General features: G+C 43.7%; 1 protein-coding gene across 1 annotated transcript in view; it reads right to left on the reverse strand.

The window, feature by feature from the left end:
- DTHD1 (death domain containing 1) overlaps positions 1 to 26770 on the reverse strand; it is a 405256-nt gene that overhangs the window by 213350 nt on the left and 165136 nt on the right. Inside the window, exons 5-6 of the mRNA XM_078678971.1 lie at positions 22392 to 22636; positions 10900 to 11064 (exon numbers count right to left, since the gene is read on the reverse strand). Of these exons, the coding sequence (XP_078535097.1) occupies positions 10900 to 11064; positions 22392 to 22636 (410 nt within the window). The remainder of the gene's footprint in view (positions 1 to 10899; positions 11065 to 22391; positions 22637 to 26770) is intronic.

Below are 26770 nucleotides of genomic sequence, written 5' to 3' on the forward strand. Positions count from 1 at the left end.
GATGCAACAGGCTATTTAATCACAGCCTCGCCACATCTTAAAAATGAGGCATCACTTTGTCTGAGCGACACATCTTCGACGCAAACCCATGCAATGCTCAACAAACCTGGATTTAAGGTACTTTTATTTAACAGGTCAAATTAGGTCACTGTACCCGACTCACACTCCATCATCGTTGGCCTGAACTTGTGACTTTGTCCCGGTCCAGTGCGACCAGATATCAACATTTGCCTATTTACGCCTCTTGGGACTATTTTTCCTAAAAACATTTCAAAACAATATCTCCGATTCTACTCATTTGTTTTTGTCATTTTGGTCTTGTTTTATCTATTAAAAACTACTGTGTTGTTGTAATTCTTTTGTGGGCTTCTATTGTGGTGTGGTTTACACTGTGTGACTGTTTGAAGCATGGCACAAATACTTTACACATTGCCTCTAAGTTAAGCCTGTCTGCTCTATGCCAAAGGTACCAGACGGTTGAACACAGGCTAATGTAGTGTTTCCTTGTGACTTCACCCTCAAAAGAATTGTGGTTGCTGATTGAGAAGGGTTTCACCCCCCAACAATAACCCAATTTCTTAGAGTCCCTTTAAAGAACTGTTCCAGAGAAAGGGGATTTGTTCCCTGAAACACCCTAATGCACGAATGAGACAGCCTAAAATAAGGAATTATTCACCACCACAGGGGCAGCCCTAACCACCTGAACCAGGGGCTATAGATATTTTTTCCTAACAAAGGTTCAGAATGTACAACAACCATTAACATACCATAAGGGCAATAAAGTTATAGAGAGAGAGAAAAAATAAAAAAAAATAAAGGTTTTTGGCCCATATGAAAAAAATTCTAAAAGAAATATGTGTGTAATTATAGAAATATACAAAATGTATTTCAATTTAAAAGGTTACATAAGACTCAGACATGTTGTCGGTATAACAAAACCATTACAATACATATACAAAAAAACAGACAAGTGGCAAACACAGAGAGGTTACATGGACATAAGAGTTCTAAAACCATACAAGAACTCCTATTAACAAAACACTGTGTCCTCCTTAAGTTGTGGCCACAATAGCGTCAACGGCGTTTCGACCGTTGTCATAAGTACATAGTCATCCTCAGGACAATAAGTTAACTGAGCTTATCACCAACCAATTTTCATGCTGTAAAATCGCAAGCAAGCAAAAAAGGAGGTATGCTTGTATCAAAAGGATTAAAATATCCAACTGCTGAGGAGCCAGTTTTAAAGTTCCACTGACTTCGATAAGGCTCTGCCATAACTGGTGCCTGAAATTGGCAACAATCTTTTAAAGGAAGTTGCTGCTTAAAGTCCGCCAATGTCGTGACGCCCAAACAAACGTGAATTAAGTTCGGGTCGGTAGTGATTTCGAAGAGCCGTAATCCAGACATTTATTGTCTTTATGGTATGTTAATGATTGTTGTACATTCTGAAACTTTGATAGGAAAAAATAAAATAAGGAATTGTGAGAAGACTATGTGGTCCTATTTTAAAGATCCTATCCACGAAATAGAGAGAAAAGTTGAAGTCATGATAATCTAGAACAAGTTTGTTAATTCCTTAAAAGTAAAGCAGCTGAGCCTAACCAGAGTGCTATTTGCCCTCTGTGGAACGCTATCCAAACATTTAGCCATGCCACTCAAAGACCATTATACCACTCCACTCAAAGGTCTGGAAAAATATAATAAGCACTTTTAATTGTAACTGTAATATCTTATCTTAGAAACACATATAGAGAGCATAGCTGCCCGTAGGCTTCCCAGCACCAGGTTCATATCTAGCTGACCAAAACATTATACGAATAAACAGACAAATGCTGATTGATATAAACCTCAAGATTTGTTACTTTAATTTTGAATTGTGGCATGTTTCCAAAACCCTAACAAGGGAGTTGATTCAATGGGTTTGGCCTAAATTCTGCAGGGCATGAAGAGAATAACCGCACTTTTGAGACATTTCAATGGAACCTATGCAAATCAGTAAAATACACATAGGGGCATTTGTTTGATATTCTGTAGCAAAAAACTAACATTTGATGGCTGCCTGTCACACTACACTGCGAGTTTTAGGGGGTATGAGGGTGAGAGCAGAAATTAAAACTGGTGCAGGGACTGTGGCCAAGTGCACATTGATAGAGTTCAGTTACAAGAAAGTATTGCAAACAAGTTTTGTTTTTTTATTCTGTTTATTGATAACAGGGCATATTAAAAAGTGGTTACCTATTGAAAGAAAGAAAATATTCTGTGGACACATTTCCAATTGCCATAGACATATGTTATGTTATGTTATGTTATGTTATGTTATTTGTAGTTTGTATAGCGCAACGGTTACTCAAGAAGAGTGTCCCGGCGCTTTAGGTAAGGGGAAGTAATGTAAAATAACATAGCACAGATTAAAAGAAATGAACAGCACACAGACAATTAAAAAAGAACCACCTGGACACCTACTGGGAAAACAGCCAGGTTTTAAGCCCTTTCCTAAACTCAAGAAGAGAGGTAGCCCCCCGAAGTGGGAGCGGCAACGAATTCCACATCTGTGGGGCCAATAAACTAAAAGAACGGCCACCCAGGCGGGCCCTCTTAACCCGAGGGACCATCGCCAGGAGTAGAGATTCAGACCTCAGCGACCGCGCCGGCTGGTAGAAGGCCAGTCTCTTTTGAAGATACTTTGCCCCCACCGCATGGAGCGCTTTATAGGCCAAGGTCATAGCCTTAAAGGCAATCCGCTTGCGGATGGGCAGCCAATGTAGCGCCAGCAATAGCCCAGAGACGCTACTACGTCTATTTAGACCAAAAATGGCCCTGGCCGCCGCATTCTGTGCCACTTGAAGCCGCTGTAGCAGGTACTCTGGCAGGCCCAGGTAAAGAATGTTGGCATAATCCAACCTGGAGCCTATCAGAGCCTGCACAGTCAGCCTCCTATGCTCCTCAGACAGAAGAGGCAAAAACCTCCGCAGCATTTTTAATAGGCCAAAGCAAGTGCCGGTCACCCCCAGGATCTGGGCCTTCATCGTCAACACCACATCCATCTTAACCCCCAGGTTTTTAGCCATAGGGGAGGAGCCGGATGGTGGGAACATGTCGACGGGCCACCAGGTCTGCCAGCTGGGCTCTACATCGCACCCGAAAAAGAGTACCTCCGATTTATCGGAGTTGCACTTGAGGCTGTTTAGTTGGAACCATGCAAACACCGCCCCAAGGCAACTCCGGATACTCTCCCCGTCAAAGTCAGCCCCTCTCTCGCAAGAGAAGAGGAGCTGGGTGTCGTCGGCATACGACACGATCCGGGCGCCAAACGACTCCGCCACCGCCGCCAGTGGGGTCATAAAGATGTTAAAAAGGGTCGGGCTCAAAATAGAGCCCTGAGGGACCCCGACTCCCAATGGCGGCATAACGGCGGAGTCCGATGGCGTCCAGACCGTCTGCCGGCGGCCGGCTAGAAAAGACGAAAACCATTTGAGCACCGTCCCCCGAAGACCAATCTCAAAGAGTCTTGCGAGAAGGCCATCATGGGGGACGGTGTCAAAAGCCGCCGACAGGTCCAACAACACCAACATGACTTTGCCCCCGGTATCCAACACCCCTTTAATGGTTTCAGAAACCTCCAGGAGCGCGGTCTCGGTGCTACGATTAGAGCGAAAGCCTGACTGAGAGTCATGCAGAATCTCGTGAGACTCCAAAAAATTGGAGAGCACCGACTGGACGTGCTTCTCCAAGATTTTTACCAAGGCCGGAAGCAGCGAAATCGGCCTATAGTTTGCTGGGACCTTTGGGTCAAGGCCAGGTTTTTTAAGTAGCGGGATAACCATGGCCTTCTTCCACTCTGACGGAACCACTCCCGAGCTCAACGATAGGTTGAGGAGAGGGTTCGCCAGTGGGTTGATTACCTCCGCCAATTTGCCCAAAAGTTTAGCAGGGCAAGGGTCCAACGGAGACCCAGATTTTAAATTGCCCATCAGCGCTAAAGAGGCGGGGGCTGACAAAGGTGGAAACTCGGCCAGCATAGCGCCCCGCGCAGCCAAGGAGAACATACCGACCTCGGACACCGGCGGCCTGACAGGTCCTACAGGTGAAAAGGAGTCCTGTATGATTTTTATCTTGCTAGTAAAAAAACAGGCAAGATCCGCCGCCCAGGAACCTACGGGCACCTCTTCCGACGTGGTAGTCCGAGGGGACATGAATTCTCTTACGATGGTAAAAATCTCCTTGCTGGAATTCCCAGCCGCTTCAATTCTCCCCGCAAGATAAGCCTTCTTAGCGAGGCAGATGTCCCGGTGGTAGACCTTAACCACAGCCTTATAGGCAGACCTGTCCAAGCTGTCATAGTGAGCCCGCCAGGCCCTTTCGGCTACCTTGCACTGCTGCCGCGTAGCCCACAGTACAGGGGTAAACCAAGGGGCCGACACCCGCTTTGATGTCAAGCGGGGGGGCTGCATCGGGGCCAGGTCATTGAGCCTCTCCGTGAACCAACCTTGCAAGGACTCCATATCAGCAAGACAGTCAGTACATGGTATGGAATAAGGAATGTTGCAAGCCACCCTATCCCCCTTCATTCAGAACCTTCATCCAAAGCTGTCAACGGTGGAGCACAGATATATCCTCTATATTTATTCAATGCTCCCCATATTCTTTCCCATTTTTGGGACAGCCATGGTGTATATATGTTGGGGAGAACCATAATCCCCATAAAAGGGCTATATTACATTTGGCGAACATCATCCCAAGAGTCACCCAACCCTGTGATGCGTGATTAAGATCAGTGGGTTCCCAAATATTTAACAAAGATCTTTTGGGTTCCAGCATAACTGAGACTCCACCTACTTGAGAAATAGTTTGCATCACCGCTGCCGAGTAGGGCCCTATCCGTGGACATTGCCATATAGTGTGGTAGAACGTTTCTTCCTCCCGGCATCCCCTTAGGAAAAACTGATCTATGGTACCCCCTATTCTGTGTAAGGTTACTCTGGTATAATACGTGCGATGTAATATCTTTAGTTGCACCAGTCTCAGTCGGGAGGGTATTGCCACTTAACAAGGAGACAAAAGCGCCTCCGACCAGTCTGTGTCGTCTAGATCCTCCAGTTCATCAGACCATTTTAGTCGTAGAGATTGCATCGGATCATGTAGATTGTTTACCAGCTTGCGATAAGTGAGAGTGGTAGCTTTCCTATCCATGTAGTCAGTCAGCAACCTAATCATGGGGAGGCTTCAGGGAGTATGGTGTCAGGTGGTATTACTGCTATGAGTGCGTGTCTGATCTGCATATATCTAAATCTTTCAGAGGACGCCAACTCGTAGTGTTCCTGGAGGTAAGTAAAGGTAACCATCTCCCTTTTAACCCATAAGTCACCCACGGTAGAGATGCTGATAGAGTCACATCTATGGAAACCCTTACTATCCTGACGTCTACACAGATGCTGTGCTTCCCAGAGTGGAGTGAGCTGAGTTACAACTCCACTATAGCCTGGTTTCTTGAGCGCAGATTACCAAACCTGGACTGTATGTGCTGTGAGACCGATTAATGGGGTAGCTCATTTGTATTATAGAGCGCTCTCATGACGCCCCCTTCTCTCAGTCCATATCTGTCTGCTTTATACGTAGGGTCTGTTTGCGGGGTATGTAACCACTGATTAAGTACTTTCAACTGCGATACCCAGTAAAATAGTTGTATGTTCGGGAGCGCTATGCCCCCATCATACCAGCCTCGGGCCAATTTGTCCATGGCGATGCATGCCGGTTTGTTCAGCCAGAGTAAACTAGAAACTTCTGCCACTATTACTTCAAAGTAACTTGGTGGCACTGAAAACGGGGTATCCTCCAAGGAGTAGAGGAATCAAAGAAGAGCCATTATATTTAAAAGAGCTGCTTTCCTAAGCACTGTCAACGGTAGAGATTGCCAGTGTATCGTATCACGTCTGAGATGTTCCAAGGGTGGTGCAAGATATTTTTTAACAAAGTCTTCCGACCTTGGCATGACATGGATACCTAGATATTTAAAACTTCCTTCCGCAATCTGCAAATTACACCCCTCTGGCAGTTGTGGTGGGGGGCCCTGAAGTACATATATAATTGACTTGGACAAGTTAATGGTGTAACTGGAGACCTAACCGTACAAGTCGCAGATGTTTAACAGATGTTTAACAGTACAAGGATGGACTGTCTGGGAGATGCCAAATATAACAACACTATTTTAACAAACAAGGGAACCCGAAGAGTAACTAAGGACCCCGGGTGTCAATTATTTTATGGAACAATGGTCCCTAGGAGAAACAAGTATAAAGAATAAATGCAATATAGACCTTAACGGGTGCTATAGAATTTCCATGCCCAGCCGGACAAGGAATTTTAATGTGCAATGGAAATACATTTCTAACAGTGCAAAAGAGAACAGTACAACAGGACGCGATCCTGCACCCGATATTTAAGACAAAAAGGAACGATCAAACATTACGCACACAAAACGAAAGATCACAGGCAACAATATGAGCATTGGGAGCTTGCGCTAGTCATACAATGAAGCAAGCTAACCCATATAGTGACCATTTTAGTCATATACAATGTGAAACAGTGGCACTATTCAGTATGTCGACGACGTTTTGATCCCAAGCTCATAAATAATAGGGATCATCATCAGGACTACAAAAATTGATTTGCCTGGTATTTAACCACAATGCCTTAAGGAACTGATGTTTTACGTTCCATTAGCGGTAAAGTTAGTCGAAGTTTGGTTGCGGCACGGGATTTTTGAAGGGGACTTAAAGGATAAGGTGTGATGAACCGTATCCTCAATTGTGCAAGGACCCTCTTACGTGAAGATCCAAGCTTTAAGATTCAAGCTTGCGGAGCACGCCATAATGGGAGTTATGCTTCAGTCAGCGTCTGATCCGCCGGCGAAGGTGCGCCTGAAGTTCCAAGCTCGATGGCAGGAATGATCGAGCTTGGAACTTCAGGTGCACCTTTGCCGCCAAAGTATTGATTTCTACTATATGTTGTAGACTATCGGCTGACGTTAAAAGTCTATGAGAGGCTAATATGTACCCCTGAGTGAAAGGTGAACTGCCAAGTCAGTGGATGGTAAAAGCACCAAGCATCCACGAGACCGAGCGTTTCGAGAAATCCTGTAAGACGGGAGGTCCCACTACTCTGGTCTTTGGGGGGGGGGTCATCTGTCTAGATTACTGCAAATTGTGCCATTAAAATCCCCTCCAATTAGGAGTTCTCCCTCTGGAAGGGTGAGCAGAAAATCATAAGGGCTGGGAGGGCTATTGTGCGAAGTGCTGGAGGAATATATACTATCACTATATACTGTCACTATATTAAAGGCCCGTCCCTCCCACTGGCATGTGATGGCTGCGACACAGCCCTGGTCATCCGTCCACATCCGTTTAATTATCAGCGGGAGCTGCTTTTGCACTAGAATACCCACGCCCCATGACCCAGAGGTGAATTCAGAATGTACCACCATTTGGAATCCCCATCGGTCCATAGCCTTACAGTAGTGACCCACTAGATGTGTTTCTTGAAGTAGGGCCACTGCAGGGTCGTTTTAAGTATTGCAAAACTAACCCTCTTTTAATCTTATCGCCGAGCACGTGGACGTTCCACCTAAGCAATGATTGGGGAGCAGTCGGCGTCAAGGGAGGTGGTGTGGGGTCAGGTCTCTGCTGAATCCTCACTGCTGTTTCTATCATGGTCTGTATGCCTAGCAATGGGAATGTGTTGGCAATGTGTCAGATGTGTAGTGTAGAAGTAAAAATGACTAACAGCTGCCCTTATAGAATCTGCAAAGAAAAAACACAAAAAACAACAATCCCCCCTCATCCTCCCTCCTCCCTGCCTCCCAGCATGACGGATTTAAAACTACCCGCCTCCCCAACTGTGCAGAGTGCTCAGTACCCTTTCCCAATACCATAACAGGGGAGGGGGGACAAGAACATCCATACTCCTCCAGCACCTTCCCCACAACATCGTTTACTTTAGTGGCTGTATCCGCTCCATCTGTGAATGCATTAAAGGATACTTCTGGTGTCAACTGGGTCACCACAGAAAAGTTCTATATGTTCCCACTGCCATCGATAAAGAATTGTCCCTCACCACGCTGCCATTTGGTGGTGTTGGCCAGAGGTTGGCCTACTAAGCCAATAAGCAGTCAAGTTCCAACAGTCCATCAGCGCCAATTTTTTTCTGTGCCATAGTTATGATCATTCTCCTCCACTGGTATACGACGGTCTGTCCGTTGCTTCCGCCTGTTCCGGATCTTCTAGCGCATCATTTCTCCCACGTTGTCCGTTACCTCTGCCAGCTCGAGTCGAACTTGAGACCCTGCGCCAACATTCCAGCCACTCCTGAGCATCTTCGGATGTCAGAAAAAAACACACTTTGCCCTCAGCTTCACCCCCAGTTTAGCGGGATACAGTATGGAATATTTAAGTCCACGGTCTCTAAGTTCTTTTTTAACAGCACGGTAGCCATAAGCGTTATTTCGTGTTGCCATGTAGTCTGGGAAGATTGTGGTAGTATAGTTATCAAGTCGCAGTGGAGGAGCAATACGGGCAGTTTGTAGTATCAAGTCTCGATCCCGGTAGTTAAAAATCCGAGCAAGAATGGGACTTGGCGGCACCCCTGGTCTGGGTTTCCCACCCGGGACCCAGTGCGCCCTTTCCACCGAAAAATTGTTGGAGAGGCCCCGTGGCTGGAGGTGGTTTGTGATGAGGTTTTCGACTAAAAGGTCGAGGGCCAGGCCACCTGCCCATTCCGGTACACCTATGAGGCAAATGTTATTCCTCTTCGATCGGCCTTCCTGATCTTCGAGCTTGGCGGTCAGCAGCTTGTTGTCCGCCTCTAGTTGGAGAATCTGCTTTTTGAAAGTGAACATATCACTCGTGATTGCCGTTGCTGTAGTTTCCACCACCGAGACCCTAGTGGACATTTTGTTGAAATAAGCTCGGATTAATGAAAATTCCACTGAGAGGGACCCAATACGAGACTCAAGGGAGGCATGGACGCTATTTAATGTGGTCACAATGTCTTGCAGCGTGATCTCGTGTTTCTCAGTTTCTTTAGAGCTAGGTGCAGACATGGTGTCCTGGCCTGCGGATTCGGCCTGCAGTTTAGCGGAGGCGTATTTTTCCAGTTTGGCATGATGCACCCCCTTCTGAGATTTGCCGCTCATTTTGGCAGTGTGGGTGGTGAGAGGCTATGTTCCAGTGCTGGAGTGTGGTAGTCACCGTTGCCCGTCAGTGCGCTGCCCTAGCACACCCGGACTTTCGGGTTTCCCACCCCCGGCACTACGTCTTATCTGTGGGGCACCACTGCAGTATGCACGCTACCAGGATCGGCGGTTGCTGGTGCTGTTGTGAAGTCTGATGGCGAAGGACGGTGTCACACCGCGCCCGGGTGTCGGTGAGTTAGACACCTCCCCTCCAGGTTGTCAATGGGGTACCTGCATTAATACTGCACAGTTGATGCAGTCGCTGTGGTGAGGGGGGCTACTCCCTACCTTTATAGCGCCCATCATCTGCCAGCTTGAATACAACCACCGGGGTGTACCTTTTGGACCGGTGCTGCACGTTGTGAAGGTTTGGGCTTGCTCCACTGCCAGACGGCCCCGGCCTGTTGAAGACAGTGCAGAGGCTCCAGAGCGCTGTGCACACCACAACTGCGATCTTCTGCGGTCACGGATGCTGTATATTTGGTCGCAAATCGCCCCAGACTTTCACTGTGATGCTGCGTCAGAGCCGTGCCGGGCCACCCTTTTTCACCCCCAACACCGCGCTCCGCTCTCAATGGGTGCCGGACCCCTGCGCGTGCCGTGACCAGCTCTGTGTCAACTTTAATCCCCGGCTCGTCTCACCGGGGTAGGCCACGTTTTCCTGTTCACTGTCGCTGCCTCAGGGAGCCTCCAATCAATTTCCGACCAACAGTAGTGCAGGCACAGGTTCCTCTGACACCCTCTCCTGTATGTGGAAGTCGAAGAAGCCTCCGGATCAGTGTGCAGGTCTTTGGGGAAGTTAGGTGGGTGGCAGAGACTCCCTAGGTTGCGACCATTTTCTCGGGCTGCTAGCCATGCCCCCCCATCGCAAACAAGTTTGATTATTTTTCAATTGATGGATGACTCATCAATTGCAGAGTCTATGGAGATGACAACTTAAAAAATAATCTAAATTATCCCAACCTAAGTTTTTGTGTGCATTGATAATAAAGAGTTTTATATGTTAGAACCAGGAGTTGATATCCGGTTCCTCAACATTTTACATTATGTTCTCTTATGCGCAATCATTAAAAAGGGCAGTGACTTTTAAGGTATGGTGTTGGTCAGCAAAAGCTGAGCTAACAGCAAATAATTACTTTTCACACATCACATAGGGCTAGACGTACTGATCAAATTGCTACCAGTTTTTGCAATCGTTGCTCTATTTGTATGGCATTAAAGACCTGTCTCCTGTACCCCGAAAATAAATAATGTAAAACTGGAACTGTTAAAAAAGTAAATGTAAATGTTAACTTATGAAATGCTTGGCTATTTGCAACATACCAGAAGGATGGATCAGGTATTTCAAAAGGAATTTATATTTGATAACCGTTCTGGAACGAAGAGACACTAAAAAATATCAGATCTACAATAGTTGTTGTAAGAGTCACAGTCAATGGCAAATCCAAAACTCTTTTCACTTCTTTTTAAACATATTTACCATTACTCAAAAAAGTGGCTCAAAGGTTATGATCTCACATAGTAATGAGGTGACATTAATGTTTTAATGAAGTGTGACGATTAATAAATAGAGGCATAAACATACTACTCTGTGAATGGCCTTCTAAATATGGCAAGACATTGTCTCATGTCAATCATTAAGTGTAGCACGATAAGAAATTAGTACTTCTCACCTGTCTAAATGCTCATCGAGCTCGAATGATACAAGTCCATTCTGCACGTTTTTGACAGCAGTGTCTTCTAGTACGACCCACTGGTCTTCTTTACTCCGGAATCCTAGGAGCTTCAGATGTTCAGTGATGTGGTCGCCGTGCTTTCTGACTGAAGCACTGACTGCCCTGAAGACAAAATGTTACAAATTAGAAAGAGAATTAACCAAAGGTATTGGTGAAGTAATTCCAAATAATATACATCTACACTTTGCAAAAAAGAAAACAATGCTAAAAAATATTACTTACTAGGAAAACATTTATTGAATTATTAACTATCAGCAATTAATATATTCATTCGCATTGTATATAATATAGCCATTGTTACTTTTTGTCTAAGGAATTACAGTAAACCTTAGTAAAGCCAAGTCCAGTTAATGTTTTTGATAATTCATACATTTATCATTATAATTCATCTAAGATTAATCACTGTGCTGATCACATGTTCTGGGGTAGCCTGTAGGAATCGATCACATTAATAATTTTAGCCACAGTGAAAAAATTAAATTTGACACTGGGGGCATAGTTATGAGAGGTTTGCATCGTGCTTGCAACACGCAACGCTATACATGCATGACGCAACCTCTAAATCAGATTTATGAAGCCATGCATAGCCACTTTGCGTGGCTTTGAATGGCTTAAAAATACTGGAGTAAGGCAACGTAGTGCAAATCACTATGTTGCCTTTCTCTGCACAAGGGAGGCATTCCATCGGCATCGCGGTGGGTGTTCCGACGTAACTCCCATGGTTTTTCATGCATTCCAAAATTGTGCGAGTGCAAAGGGATGTGTTGTATTGGATAAATACTGCACATTCCTGCCCTTTTCCTGTGATGCAGAGCAGTGCAGCAAGGTGACTTGCTGCACTGCCCTATGTCACAGAGGTCATAAATATGGCACTAGGAATTTAGAATTGATCAGTTCAAAACACTTTATTCCATTATTATCAAAACAAAACACTAAATCAAAAAACTGAAATACTTTTCAAAACGTCTCCTTTCTTTTGATTGTACAATTCATTCAGTGTGTAATCCCCATGGAGGTAGTCACCAGAAAAATCACATTTGTGGGGAGTAATGCCCTCTCTTTGCTTTAAAGTCCATATAATTCCTTTGTTCTTTATACTTTTACAAGCGACTCCTCCTGCACATATTGTTGATGTGTTTCAGTCGAATTAATATTCACAGGCCTCTTCAGTACTAGGAAGACTGAAGTACGCGGTACCTTAAATTGACCACCAGTCTAGTACAAATAGAGGCATGCACATCACCAGGGCACAAACTCTAGTGTAAGAAACTCCTGCATGTTAGTACTGTGGGGAAAGAAAGGTCACTCTTCTTCAAAGGAACGGTGGCTGCTGCAGGCATGCACCACTTGTTCCATGAAGTCCTGGGATGAAGTCCTGGGATATTGAATAAAATAACCTCTCTCCGCCTCGAGGGGGACAGTCGCTGCCAGGGGCATGAAGACGGTGTTGCATGCTGGCAGCCGCGGCCGGTAGTGGGAGTACCTGCCGGGAGGTGACGTGGGGAGGGAGAGGGGCATGTATGGATTACGGACCTTTACAGGTAAGTAAACATATAAATAAATAAAACGACTTTTGTTGAGCGCACTGCATCACCAAATGCGATGCAGTGTGCGCAACACAATTCATTTTATTCATTTATATGTTTACTTACCTGTTAAGGTCCGTAATCCATACATTATTACCCCCCACCCTGCCCCTCCCCCTCCCCACGTCACCGCCCGGCAGGTACTCTCACTACCGGGCACGGCTGCATGCTGGGCCGGGGTGATAGCAAATTGAATTATTTCATTGTGGATAAAGTTGAGAATGTGATCGATCCCTACAGGATACCATGTTTTTTTTAATGTTTGCAGCACAGGTACTGTTGAATTATTTTGGCGCACCGCTATATGATTTGAAATCACATGTTCTGTGCCAGAACATATGACCAGAGTGCCTGGGCTCTTGGCGGTTGTGAAATAGCCTATCAGTCAATAATGTGTTTTAATTGTGCCAAGAATGCACAAGTTATGTCTTAGTTACATATTAAGAAATCAGCAGCCTTGCAGAGGTGAATTCTTTGCTTTTCCCTAAAACCATATTGTTAGTTCTTGATAAAGCCTCCCACACATTTTGCCTTCACTTCTCCTATTTTACTAAACTCATTTTTGTTGGGGCTTAGGACCCAGTGTGCTTTACCACCGCTAACCAGTGCTAAAGTGTTTGTTCTCTCGCCTATAAACATTGTAAAATTGGCTTACACCCTACTGGAACATTTAAATTACATAAAAGTCCCAAGTAAGTTGTACTTCATGTACCTAGGGCCTGTAAATGAATTGCTACCAGTGGCACCTAATGCTGTCCAGAAAAGTAGTTTTTTTAAACATGTCTCGGGTCTTCCATTGCTGCCTGTATGCAGTTTTAAATTGTCAATTTGACTTGGCAAAATCAAACTTTTGGCAAGCCTAAAACTCCCTTTTAAGTACAAATACATTACCACTCGGATAGGCCCTAAACAGCTGATAGAGCAAGGTGCAGTGTATTTGGAAAGCTGTACATGTACTTTTAACTTTTACATGTCCTGGTAGTGAAAAACTCTTACATTTGTTTTTCACCACTGCAATGCTAACCTCTTCCATTGGATAACATTGGGTTACCTCATTACATTGTGTATTCCACCCAGCCAGTCACATAATAGAGGTTCTGGGTGTTGGCAGAATGGGTCATCCTGACTAGATGAGAGGGGCGGAGCTGTCACCTGTCACACATGCACTTCAGAGACGCTGCCCCTGCTCACACATAAAGGACATCAAACTAGCCTACTGTGTCTGCAGACAGACTGGGACCAGGACAGGGGGGCAGAACATTCCAGAAACCTCTTTAGGTGGAAGACACAAGATGTTTCTTTGACTTCAAAGTGTGCACCAGGTATAAAAAGGGGACTCTCAGACCCACTCTTGAGTGCACCCCTGGGCCTGTGATAATACAGAAAAAGGGCTGCTCTGCTACCAGAGGACTTCCCTGCTGCATGATTCCTGCCCTGCTGTCTGTGAAGGAAGACTGGACCTGCACCCTTCATCCCAAGCTGAAGTGACTCCAAGGTTCAGCTGACTGACCTTCTGTGCTGAGCTACAAGGACACAACAAGCCTTGGAGGTCTCCCTGCATCTGCCCAGTTGAAATGCATCACTGACCCTGTCTGGACCTGCAATGGAACCTGTCTGAGCCCTGCTAGGCTCTGCTGGAGTAAATTCCTGATCCCCAAGAGGAGCCTCCTAGGTCCAGGACCCTTGATGATGCATCTATTGTGCTCATCCTAAAAGAAAAAGAGAAATCTTGAAGTTGTGGGCTCTTCAGGACCATGGACGGGTCAATTTGTGCCAAGATCTTGTGGTTCATTCTGACTGCCAACATGAGGCTCTGATGAAACCGACTCTTTGTGTTATAGTGACTGCTAGCAATGACAGTCAAAGCAAGATCTGCACTTCATGCTACAGCATTGACAGCCCACGGTGACCCTCCAGTGTGAAGCTCCAGCAGTGACCGTCCGCATTTCCCAACAGGATCTTCGTGCTGAAGCGATGACTGTTCACAACAGCCAGCCTGCTCTTTGTGCTACAGCAGCCACCATCCACGATACTCTTCCTGCTCCTCGGAGCCTCCTCCACTACAAACCTAACCCTTCTTGCTGGACTAACCTACATTTTTCAAGGGGGCTAACCTGGCCCCTGTAACTGGCAACTGCTCCATCGTGGTCAGCTTGAATGTTATGCTTTTAGGCACTATACTTCCCTTAAATATTTGAAATTGCATACATCCAGTTTTACTGATTGAATTGTTGTCATTTTGGTATCAAATAATTGATTACATTTTACTCTATTTCTCTAAATTGGTGTGGGATTTTCTTTGTGCTAAGTTTTCACTTTATTACTGTTCGTGTGCTGCCTAAATACTGTACACGTTGCCTCTTGACTGCTTTTGTGCCAAGCTACCTGAGGGCTAAGCACTGGTTAATTTAGTGTCTATTGTGGTTCATCCTGCCAAGAATTGTTTCTGTTGCATGAGAAGGGTTCACATCCTCCTCAATCAACAACCAAATTTCTCACTGTTCTCGTGTATAGCATTGTTATAAAGTCCATGAGATCCTACAAGTGAGACGCATGTTCCCAAAATATTTCTGTCAACTATAATGGAGAAGCATGACAATCTGTAGGTTGGAAGGTATGATTTCAAGGACTCTGAAAAGAAAAACTAGGCCTCAGTGAAATTTTTATTAATAATGAGTAATGGGCCCATTTCTTAATCATAGTCCTTTATGTTCGAAGGGTTACTAAAGTAGTACATCTAAAGATCAAATCATAAACACACAAACCATGAAATACTTGACTCATGGTTTCAATAACCAACTTTCCCCTCTTATTAAAATGGAATCTTCACAAACAGCAGCAATGGTGAAACTTCCCTGTGCTACAATGACTGGCTACCAGCAGTGGTAGCCAGTGACCTTTAAAAGTGCTGGGGCATACTCCTGAGCTCAAATTCCAAGGAGCGAGAAGGACGTCTTCTCAGAAGATTCAGGGGGTTGCTCACACTGACATGCATTCAGTCTTACTCTCTCACTCATTCTAACACAGTCTCATTCACGTTCTCTAATTCAAAGTTGCACTCACTTTTACTTACTCTTACTCATTCAGTCTCACTCACACAGTCTCACTCATTCTCATTCTGACCCACTCAGTCTCACTCATTCTCACAAGGAGGATCATTAGCATTGCGGGTGGATTTGCCACCGCCCGTATGGCGGTGCCGATCCGCTTGCCATAAACCACCGCCCGCTTACAATTTTCCCCACCACATTACCATAGTCAAAGAGTCGACCGAGCAGAAAGGCTGCTAACATGGTGGCGGTGTCTGGGAGACACCGCCAAACATATTAGCATGTCTGCGGGGAAATGCCTTTCTGTGGCCGCAAACGCCGCCATGGAAAGGCAGGCGGATCAGGCAATTGGGGGCCCATAGCGGGCCCCCAGGGATTCTGGGGGGTGGGGGTGCACATGGGGGGTCAGTTCCATGCACAACGTGGCAGGCAACGCACGGTGCCTGCCACGCTGTGCATGGAAGTGCACGGTATGCCTTTTTGGCATTGCGGCGGGCGGTGCTGAGACCACCGCCCATAGCACTGCCAGGAATGAAGGATGCGCCCGCCACTGTAGCGGGCGCATCCTAATGTCAACAACAGGCCCACCCCAAATTATATACTAGGGGCTTAAAGAGGAGGTCATGCTAATAACAGGGGTACACCAACACATAGTGTTCCCTAGTGCATATAGGTGTTTTAACTGTATTCTAAGTGTTTTTTAGCATAGCCCTGCCTCTAGGACTGGTTAGTCGGAGTCAGTTACCACCAGTACCCATCTGAAAAAGTTGAGGGTACAGGTTGATTTTGCAACAAGGCCTCTTTCTGCTCCTCTGTTTGTTCTTTCTACATGTATTCCTTCTTAATGCACTTGTCTTCATCTTTGAGGACTTCTGTTGCCTCTTTCTACATTTCTTTTTCTTCTTTCTGTGTGATTTTTCTTCTTTCTTTACATGTCCTACCTCTGTACGTTATAGTTACACATTAGCATTTAAAAAACCTTTGAAATTCACTGAAAAACCATAGGTTTCAGGCACGTTATAGTTAGGAATTAGCATTTAAAAAACCTTGGATAATCAGAGAACAAAACATAGGTTTCAGGGGTATTATAGTTAGTTGGGCATTTTACACGTAAAAAAACATAGAAATTCCCATGTTATAGTTAGTTCAGCTAACTATAACTCGCTCGCCCGCAATGCACTGCTGATGAAGTCACATATTACATCACTTCTGACAGGGTCAGTGACATCACTGATGACATCTCAAATGACATCAATGATGACATCACTGATGGCATCATCCTTGTGATAGAGTGGCAAACCTCGCCTCACTCTAATATAACCTTTGATACACACACACAAAAATAGAAACTAACATTTTCAAAAAAAAGGGAGATACAACACACCTATTCAGTAATTCCAATATCTACACATACATCCACTCAATCACCAATAGTTCCATACAGTCACTCATACATGTACTCACTCATCATATGTACTCCTACATCTATACATCCTGTTACACACTGACACCCATCCATAGAGTACTCACACACATAGTCACACATGCAAAGCTTCAAACATCCATTTAGTTATATATACAGTTATACACACACCACCACACATACTTCTACAGAAACTTACACATACTTACTCTCTTAAACAATCACTTATAGAAACACATACTTCCCACTTCAGTTAGTGCAACAGTAGAGAAAGTATTGGACTTCGGAGGAGTTAGATTTACTATTCCCACTCAAAATAGCACAATGTAGGGAAGGTGTTGGGGTTGGCAGTGGGTAAATTTACTATTCCCATTCCAAACAATGCAATGTTAGGAATAGTGTTGAACTTCAGAATGGTAAGATTTACTATTCCCACTCCAGTATGTATAACTACACAGAAAAAATTGTGCTTAGGAGGGGTAAGATTTACTAATCCCACTCCAGTCTGTATAACTGTAGGGAAAAGTGATGAGTTTCAGAGGGGTTACATTTACTATTCTCACTCCAGTTTGTGCAATGCTATGGAAAGCGTTGAAATTTGGAGGGGCAGATTTACTATTCCCACTCCAGTCTGTGCAAAAGTAGGGAAAGCGTTGAACCTCACAGCGTTTACATTTACTATTCCAATTCCAATCTGTGCAACAATAGGGAAAGCGTTGGACTTCACAGGGGTTACACTTACTATCCCCACTCCATTCTAAGCAACATTACGTAACTACTTCACATATTTGGATAAACCTATTAATTTAGAAAACTATAAACCTCTCATTAAAAGCATTATTACTTAACATAATATATATATATATGACTACATCACTTAGAATTACAAACTACATTTGAAAAAATTAATAATTTCATAGAAATAGTAACACATACATTTAATATATGAACTAAGACATAAAAATAATTAAAAAACAATAGTTTTAGAGCTATATTTTTTAAAATGATTTTAGCAATGATATTCTTAACAACTATGGGCCAGATGTAGGAGCCCTAATACCGGTCGGAAACGGCCGATTTCGGCCGTTTCCGACCGGTATTAGGGTTTTCAGATGTAGGGGGCTTAAAATTACAGAATCGGTATATTTACCAAATCGGTAAATAACCAAATCTGTAAATATACCGATTCTGTAATTCCAAATGTAGGTGGCAGAGTTTACAGTGCCACAGGCCCTTAAGAGTCGGTATTTTACCACACAATCCTATTGTGTGGTAAAATACCGAATTCAGGTGTGCATGCACATCTGTGCATGCACACCTGTGCAATCTGACACACAGACATGCCCTTAGGGCATGTATGTGTGCCACCTGTCACACAAGCCTGTACTTGGGGTGCTAGAGGGTGTCAAAAGTGACACCCCCTGCACCCTTGCAGGATTCGGTATTTACCGATTCGGTAAATACCGAATCGGTATTGCCCATTGATTCCTATCTTACAGATTCGGTATTCCTGAATTCGGAATTACCTACATCTGCCCCCTTCCCATTTACAGACTCTTAAATACCGAATCGGTAAAATTCGGTATTTAAGAGTCTGTAAATGGGAATTACCTACATCTAGCCCTATATTACTAACCTGAAAAAACAATATTGTTTGACAACACCATTTCTGCATTATATTTTTGTAAATGCAAAAAGACAATTGTTCGACAGAATGCAGAACAATGTCATACATTCACCCGAGTACACAGATCTGGGCCTAAATACATTGTTTTTTGCACACCATGCCATTCCAGCTTGGACAGAGCCATATGCACATGAGTCTTGACCCTGCGCCCAATGGGAACAGTCCAGCCAGAAATGCCAGGCTAGGTCCTCTCTGGACTGAAAACAAGCATCCCAAGACCGGTTTGGGGCTTTTAGCCCTCATCAGCCTGGATAGCTTGACTCTAGTATCATGGAGAGCACGGCACCCACATCTGGCCATACCCGTCCCACTCGGGGTGATAAATGCAAAAAGACAATTGATGGACAGAATGTAGAACAATTTCATATATTCACCCCAGTACAGAGATCTCGGCCTAAATCCATCGTGTTTTTTGCTCACCATGCTATTCCAGTTTGGACCCAGCCATATGTAAATCAGTCTTGACACTGCGCCCAATGGGAACTGTCCAGCCCGAACTGCCAGGCAAGGTCCTCCCTGGACTGGAAACAAGCATCCTAGGACCGGTTTCGGGCTGGACTGTTGCGATGAGGCACAGGGTCAAGACCGATTTGCATATGGCCAGGTATAAACTGGGGTGGCATGGTGAGCTAAAGAATGATGGATTTAACCCAGATCTCTAGACTGGGAGTGAATGGTTTGATTTGTTCTGCATTCTGTTCATCAATTGTGTGTCTTTTGCTTTCTAGACCTAAGTGCGCCAGGTATGCCCAGACGTAGGTCCTGGGCTCACTGTGCCACTGGAATCAAGCTATCCTGGCTGAAGAAGGGTGTAATCCCAAAACCTATAAATACTATTAGGATGCTTGGTTCAATTCCAGGGAGGACCTGGCTTGGCAGTTCAGGCTGGACTTTTCCCATGAGGCACAGGGTCAAGACTGATTTGCATATGACCAGGTGTAAACTGGGGTGGCATGGTGAGCAAAAGAATGGTGGATTTACCCAGATCTCCTGACTTGGGGTGAATGTTTTGATTTGTTTTGCATTCCGTCCATCAATTGTGTGTCTTTTACTTTCTCGCCCTAATTGCGCCAGGTATGCCCAGACATGGGTCCTGGGCTCACTGTGCCACTGGAATCCAGCTATCCTGGCTGAAGAGGGGTGAAACCCCGAAACGGGTCCTAGAATGCTTGTTTCTGGTCCAGGGAAGACCTGGCTTGGCAGTTCGTGCTGGACTGTTCCCATGAGGCATAGGGTCAAGACTGATTTGCATATGGCCAAGTCTAAACTGGAGTGGCATGGTGAGTAAACAAATGATGGATTTAACCCAGATCTCTTGACTGGGGGTGAAAGTTCTGATTTGTTCTGCATTCCTTCCATCAATTGTGTGTCTCATGATATTTTTTTATTACAATATTTTTTAAACATTTTTGTCTTCCAATATTGAGAACTTGATAATTTGTCCAAACACCTTGGAGCACTGCCTCAATTTGCCATCAAAGACAATAAATAGCACCATTTCAAAGTGAGATATGGAATTTGGCAATGTGAACATTCATCAGCTCATCAAAAATTCATTAGCAAAAAGCACTAAACTGGCTTACAGAAGATCATGGCTGGAGTTCAGAGATTCAGGTGCAACGTATAGAACTTACGATAGAGCGGGGATGCAACGGAGTAGAGAAGATGTTGTTAATTTCATTATGCGCAACATCAGTAGGAACATTTCTTCCACTACAATAGCTGGTAAATTAGCTGGTATAGCCTTTTATGGAAACTTCTTTTGGGGCTATGAACCATCCGCAGGTGAAATGGGCAGAAGAATATTACAAGGATGGGCAGCGACGAGAGGGCTATACAAAAGAGAGACTATTTCTCTTCAGTTGTGATATAAATTGATAATTAATATTCAAGAGATCTGTTTTTCCGCATTTGAATTCCACTTGTTTAAATTGTGCATGATCTGGATCCTCTTCAGAGAGTTCAGGGTATCAGAATTATTAGGAAATGCCATTAATGATGACATGAAAACACACAATGTATTTTTGAAGCATACCAATATAGAACTTTTTCTTGAACATTCGAAAACTGACCAGACTGGCAAGGGTTAAAAAATAATTTTACAGGCCATAGGTGGTATGTTATGCCCCAAACAAGCATGGTTAGAATTTTTAGCAATAAGGGGTGCACATTACATTTTTATTTTTCGGCACCAAGATGGCTCTTCGCTAAAAGCATCACAATTGTTATCTGTTTTGAGGAAGTCATTAACACAAATAGGAAAGGATCCAAGCAAATTTGGGACACACTCATTTCGGATTGGGGCAGCATCAGAAGCAGCAGGAGGGGGGTTTTCCATTAATGATGTTAAAAAATTGGGGCAATGGTCTTCAGATTGTTGCCTTCGTTATATCAAACAGTTGGAGCATGATAGTTAATTGGTAGAGGATATTAATTTTTTTTCTTTTTAGGCGTGGTGGTATGCTCAACAATGCCACAGCATCAAGTATGGATTATTGGGCACTCCTTCATCAAGTGGGCGGCTAAGCAAGCGAAAAAACGTCATTTTGGGAAAAACTCAGGTTTCTCTTCAGAAGATGTGGTGCTATCTTGGTGGGGGAAAAGCGGCATGAAATGGGGCCAACTCATGACTTTGATGTGTGAGTTATCGGCAAAGAACAAGCCTGAAGTGTTCATGTTACAGCTGGGGGAAAATAATTTGACTCACTTGTCTGAATTAGGGCTCTTGATAGAAATTAAAACTGATTTGGAACTTTTATCAAAGACATGGCCCAACATAAGAATCCGCTTAACCGCTCTAATGCCTCGCAGAATCTAAAGAGGGGCAGAGAGATATACTGCTGTTAAACAACAAGAAGGAAGGTAAACAGAGAGTTACAGCGTTTTTGTTACATTAATAAAATACATTGGTTAATTCATGATGAGATTACTAAAGAAGATTATCAATTTTTTAGACATGACGGCATTCACTTGTCTTTCATTGGAAACGAAATCTATCTTCTAAATATAAGAGAAATGATTGCTAACATTTTGAATTTACACACATGGTGTTGATGTTAGTCTGTTGAAGCAACAGATTTTGTACTTGGACTTGCTTATTGCCCGATGGGGGCTTCTGGGGGTGTCACTCGCAGAGTATACACCCCTGGGGGGTTTCAGGCAGATAGTATGGCCCATGGGACAGGTAGGCAATTTTGATTGGCCCGCACGTAGCAGCACGAGCCTGAAGCGCGAACGTTCTGCGTTGCGCACTTTATCTTGTCCGGGTGAGGAAGGAGGGGTAAAAATTTTGTTCCGCAGAGTTGGAGGAGATCAAGACAGGCATGAAGGGTTAGGGGCATTAGGAATAGCTGCGGACAGAGGGAAACAAGGGAGAGAAGTTGGAGGCAAGAGGTAGGCAGAAGATGAAATAGGGGTTTGGGGAGGAGGATCAGGCAGAACAAGGTAGGGTAAAAGTTGCTACGGGGATATTGCTTAGGGGCGGGTGGTGTTAGGTTGGAACACGTGTTGTATTATGATCTGTATGCCAAAATATATTGTATTGCCTACCTGTCCAATAAAGCGGCCTTTTACCCCAGATTTTGGACTTGTTTTTTACCCGATGTCTGTTGTATTTTTATATACATTTAGGTAGGGTCCCACGTTCATTCTTCAGTTGCAAACATTCTCACGTGGACACTCACCGGTTTTCGAGGGCAGCGCTAGCTCTGGGTGCTGAGGCACTGTCAGACCTTCGCCTATCTCCATCGTCTGCTTTCTTCTTTTTGTCTGGGTTTGGTGGGCATGGCAGGAAAGTGGTGACTGGCTTCAGGAACTGCTGGCTTGAGGGATGCTGCATGTAAATGAGTGGAGTGGTGGCGACTAACGAATGAAAAACATCATGCTTCACCTTTAGTGCTGCAATAATAGATGCATCAATGGGCTGCACCTGCAAGCAGCAAAAGAAAAACACACATCTTACAAAGACTACCCGAAGCCTTCAAACTGAGAATACTGCCTGCAGGATGGATTGCTGGCTTCCTTAAAAAGAATAATTATTTATAAGATGTTGAATACATTTAGGTATTGTGCTTATTTTCCAGTAATCCTGCCGACAATAATAATAGAATTAGTTTCTTTGCATCCTGACTACCAATTAAAAAAATATTAACATGCCAATAAAAACATGATTTAATGAAAGTACAGCTAAGGTAGAGATGGCCAGTAGCCATCTTTGCTGCAGCAGGTGTAGTGGCACTGATCCCAGTAGTTTGGAGGATCACTCCACCTCGCTTATGTCAGTACTGACTCCCCAACAGGGAACTTATCTTTTCTTGCCTGCATTAAGATCCATCTCGCCCCTGCTGTGCCACTGATCAGAGAACAGCCAAAGGAACAAATGATGGACAGAATGCTGAACAATGCAATCATTCAGCCCAGTCACAAAGATCTCGGTTTATTCCATCGTTCTTTTCCTCACCACACCACCCCAGTTTGGACCCAGCAATATGCAAATAAGCCTTGAACCTGTTCCTCATGGGAACAGTCCAGTCTGATCAGAGAACGACCACATTGGTTAGTGCATGTTAAGCAGAGCAGCTTTAGTACAGGGTGAGCAGACGCAGAGCAGTGCATGTCGCATTTTGAGGACTGTGTTTGCCTATTATATTCATAATGAGATATCCGTGCCGAGTGTTGTTTGCTGCATACACGAACAGCAAAGTGTTTCTGAACAAAATGCTCCCGTACAATGTTTATTCTGAGCCACGCTAAACATCAACATGTCAAGCAAATCCAACAGTGAAATGAGGAAAAGCACAAGAAAAAAAAAAAAGAAGAAAAGATGTAGAGTAAGAACATAGTGACACAGTTTAACCTACTGTGCATTCCTCATCACTACTCTGTATGAAGCACCTAACTGTAAAGCAGTAGAACTGTAAAAACACATACTGCTGATATAAATGCAATATGTAACCATCACCTAGAATCCCCACAGCAACCCTCTTTTGTGAACTGAAAATTAGCAAGAAGGCTGGTGATGACAGAGAATCCTTCGAACAGGAGACTTTACCTTGTGGAAAATGTCTGTCTTGTTTACATTTTGAGTGATTACATCTCGGGAAGCCAATACGACAGCACAAAAGTGGTTTAATCTGCTACTTTCCACCCAAATAACACTTTTTCTGGAAAAGGCTGCATTGCTCTACTGAAATATGTACGGTGGGATCAAGATTTAGAAAACAGTAAATCAGTGTTTGTGTGCGTGTTACTGTAGAATGGGGCCCCATGGGGAGCAGAGCGTGAGCGGTCTCCCCCTGGGGTCTTTCGCTCAGTGGACCAGCCCGAGGACAGCGATAGGCAGGTAGGTATGAGGCAGGGGCGCACGCTGGTGAACGTCACAGTGCGCGCTGAGGGAGGTCGTGAGGCGGCAGCTGGGTGGCGGGAGGCGTTAGTTTTTTGTAAGTCCCACCCTCCCATCCTCCCCAAAAATAAAAATAAATAAATAAATAGATTAAAAAAAATATGTTGTTACATATAGATTGCCACTTTTAGATAGGCAGCTCCCAGGCTTAAGAAAAGTGAAGCGTTTGTTTGGGGTGGGTAAGTCTGGAGCGGGCTTGCCCACCTTGGATTTTGGGAAAAAGAAAGGTGAAAGGAGCAAAGGTAACAAACGGAGAGAAATGAAACACAGGGTTTGGAAGGAATGTGATAACATAATATTTGAGGGTTTTTCGGTCTGAAAATGGTAATATTTTATACGCAGGAAAATATTAAAGGTTTTGGCACGTTTTACTAAATTGTTGATCTTATAAATACAATTGCCTGAATTTGGAGTTACCTGATCTAAAATAGAGGTGGCCTTTTTTGCTATTTAATAAACATGTGTCCGGGTCTGGTTATTTTGGGCGATTGATATTGTTGGTATATCAGTGTTTAAATACATAGACGAATATGTGATTACATTCAAGCTTGTAGGTTAGAAGAATGAGGTCACAAACATCGAGGTAAAAATATATTGCATTGCCTGCAGAATATCAGCTACACGCTTTGTCAATGTATATACAGGTAAGTATAGGTCTACTATACCTTGAAGACATAAGTTCAGATATAATTAAGGTACCTACATGTTTAGTTCACAACAGTAAAGCGATACTTCCCACGCATAGAAAACTTGAAAAGTCACACTAATCGCAGAGCAAATGTATGACAATCAACATCTATTCGTAATGGGCATATGTATTTATCTTTAGTTTATGGTCATATTCACATTGTAAATGCACATTAACTAGAGAGTTCTTATTTTTTTCATGTAGAAATCCCTTGCCCCACATCACCATAAAACAGAGCGTTGCTAGGGTTTCTCACATCCAGTGCATTAGCATTTGCGTCACTACAAGTACGTGTGCAATTTGAATGGCATGCAATGGGTGTGAAATAAACCTGGCAAAGTGTGGTAATACTCACAAAGTTACAATTTTGTGTATGCTCACCGCATCCTGAATACCGCCTCTCTTTTCCCCTAGTGCAAACACAGACTTTCATGATTGAGGAGAAGGGCAATAGCAGATTTAACATTCCTTTTGATTAGGATTTTTATAATTGACCCATAAAAATTCAGCTGGATGCCCACCACAATAAGAAAAGTTATGTTGATTCATTACTGAAGTAAATCAACAAAAATAAGATAGCAAGCGGTATTTTTTTCTGAGAAACAATAATGTTTTTTATCCATAAATGTTACATTGACTCACTCACATATTTTAGTATAGGATTGGTATTAATTCAATCTAAATCTGTGACGGCTGTAGACTGCTAATGCATGTGAGCTGCATCAGTTTGCATTCAAGAAACTTTCTGAGTATTCGTTGTTGTAAAGATTATTTTGGACAGAAAGTGTCATAAAAGCTATCCGAATGCATTTTTTTAAAAAGAAAGTATAAAAGAACAATCACACAATACCATAAACATCATATGAGCGAACAATTCATCATGATGCTCTGTTTGATCCTAGACATAATAAAACAATTATTGTAATCAATTTGTTAAAAGAAAGATTCGTCAGGTAAAAACAAGCAATTAACACAACAAGTAGAAATATGCAGTAACAACAGATTAAAAAACAAATGGCATTTCATCTTGTTGACGGACCATTCTAAGTGTAATGGATGTCTGATGTTTGGCTGGGACATTATAAATGTACCATAGGATAATGAAAAAATAACTAACAATAATAAAGTGCTTGTGCGCGAGAAAAGATTATTTATTTTGATTTGATTTAATTTAATTGGCAAGCAGGCTTAAGGTCTTCGCACATGTGTATTGCAACCTCAGTTAGGTTATAGGTGTGTGACTCTCGAGAGGGCCTTCCACCTAGTGAGCCGTGCCTGGCCAGGAAACTTTGCTACGCAGCAAGCAAAATGAGGTCTGGGATCAGACCTAAGGATGAGCAGGGCTAGTCCTGTGTGCCTAATTGATGACAGATCGATCTTATCCACTTTGCCCAGGAGTTTTTATAGGCCGGGCAGGCAAACAATAGGTGTGCTACACTTTCTATATGGGCATTGCAGCATGGACAGCCTTTTGAGGTTTTGTTGCATGAATGCCGCTTAGCAGTCACCTCGCGAACAGGGAGAGTTCCATACCTGAAGTGTATGTACAGCTTCCTGTTCCTCAGGACCTTAATTATATCAAAAAAAGGTTTGAGATATCTGTTTTGTTTGTGCATGAGAAACTATTTCATTAATTTGCCCATATTAGAGTTGCTACTTGCCTGATGGTCTACCCATTCCCAATAAAGCCGTTTGAGGACGTCTCTCCTCAGGGATTCCTGGCTATCCCAATAAGCTTGGAGTCGGATGGATGTTAAATTGATGATCCTGACTATTGTAGGGTGTTTTGACATGCGGCTTCAAGAGGCTTGTAGGTAATGGCTTCACCAGATCAGGTGATGGGGTTTGGTGGGCCTAATACAACATAAGATTGTAGCTAGCTAGATATAAATAGCTTTGAGTTTCCCTCTCATCCTCTATTTCATGTCATTTGGAATCCCTCTGTGAAAAACAACTTAGCTATTGGCAGAGCC

The sequence above is a fragment of the Lissotriton helveticus genome, chromosome 2_2 (assembly GCF_964261635.1).
Source record: "Lissotriton helveticus chromosome 2_2, aLisHel1.1, whole genome shotgun sequence".
Taxonomy (NCBI): domain Eukaryota; kingdom Metazoa; phylum Chordata; class Amphibia; order Caudata; family Salamandridae; genus Lissotriton; species Lissotriton helveticus.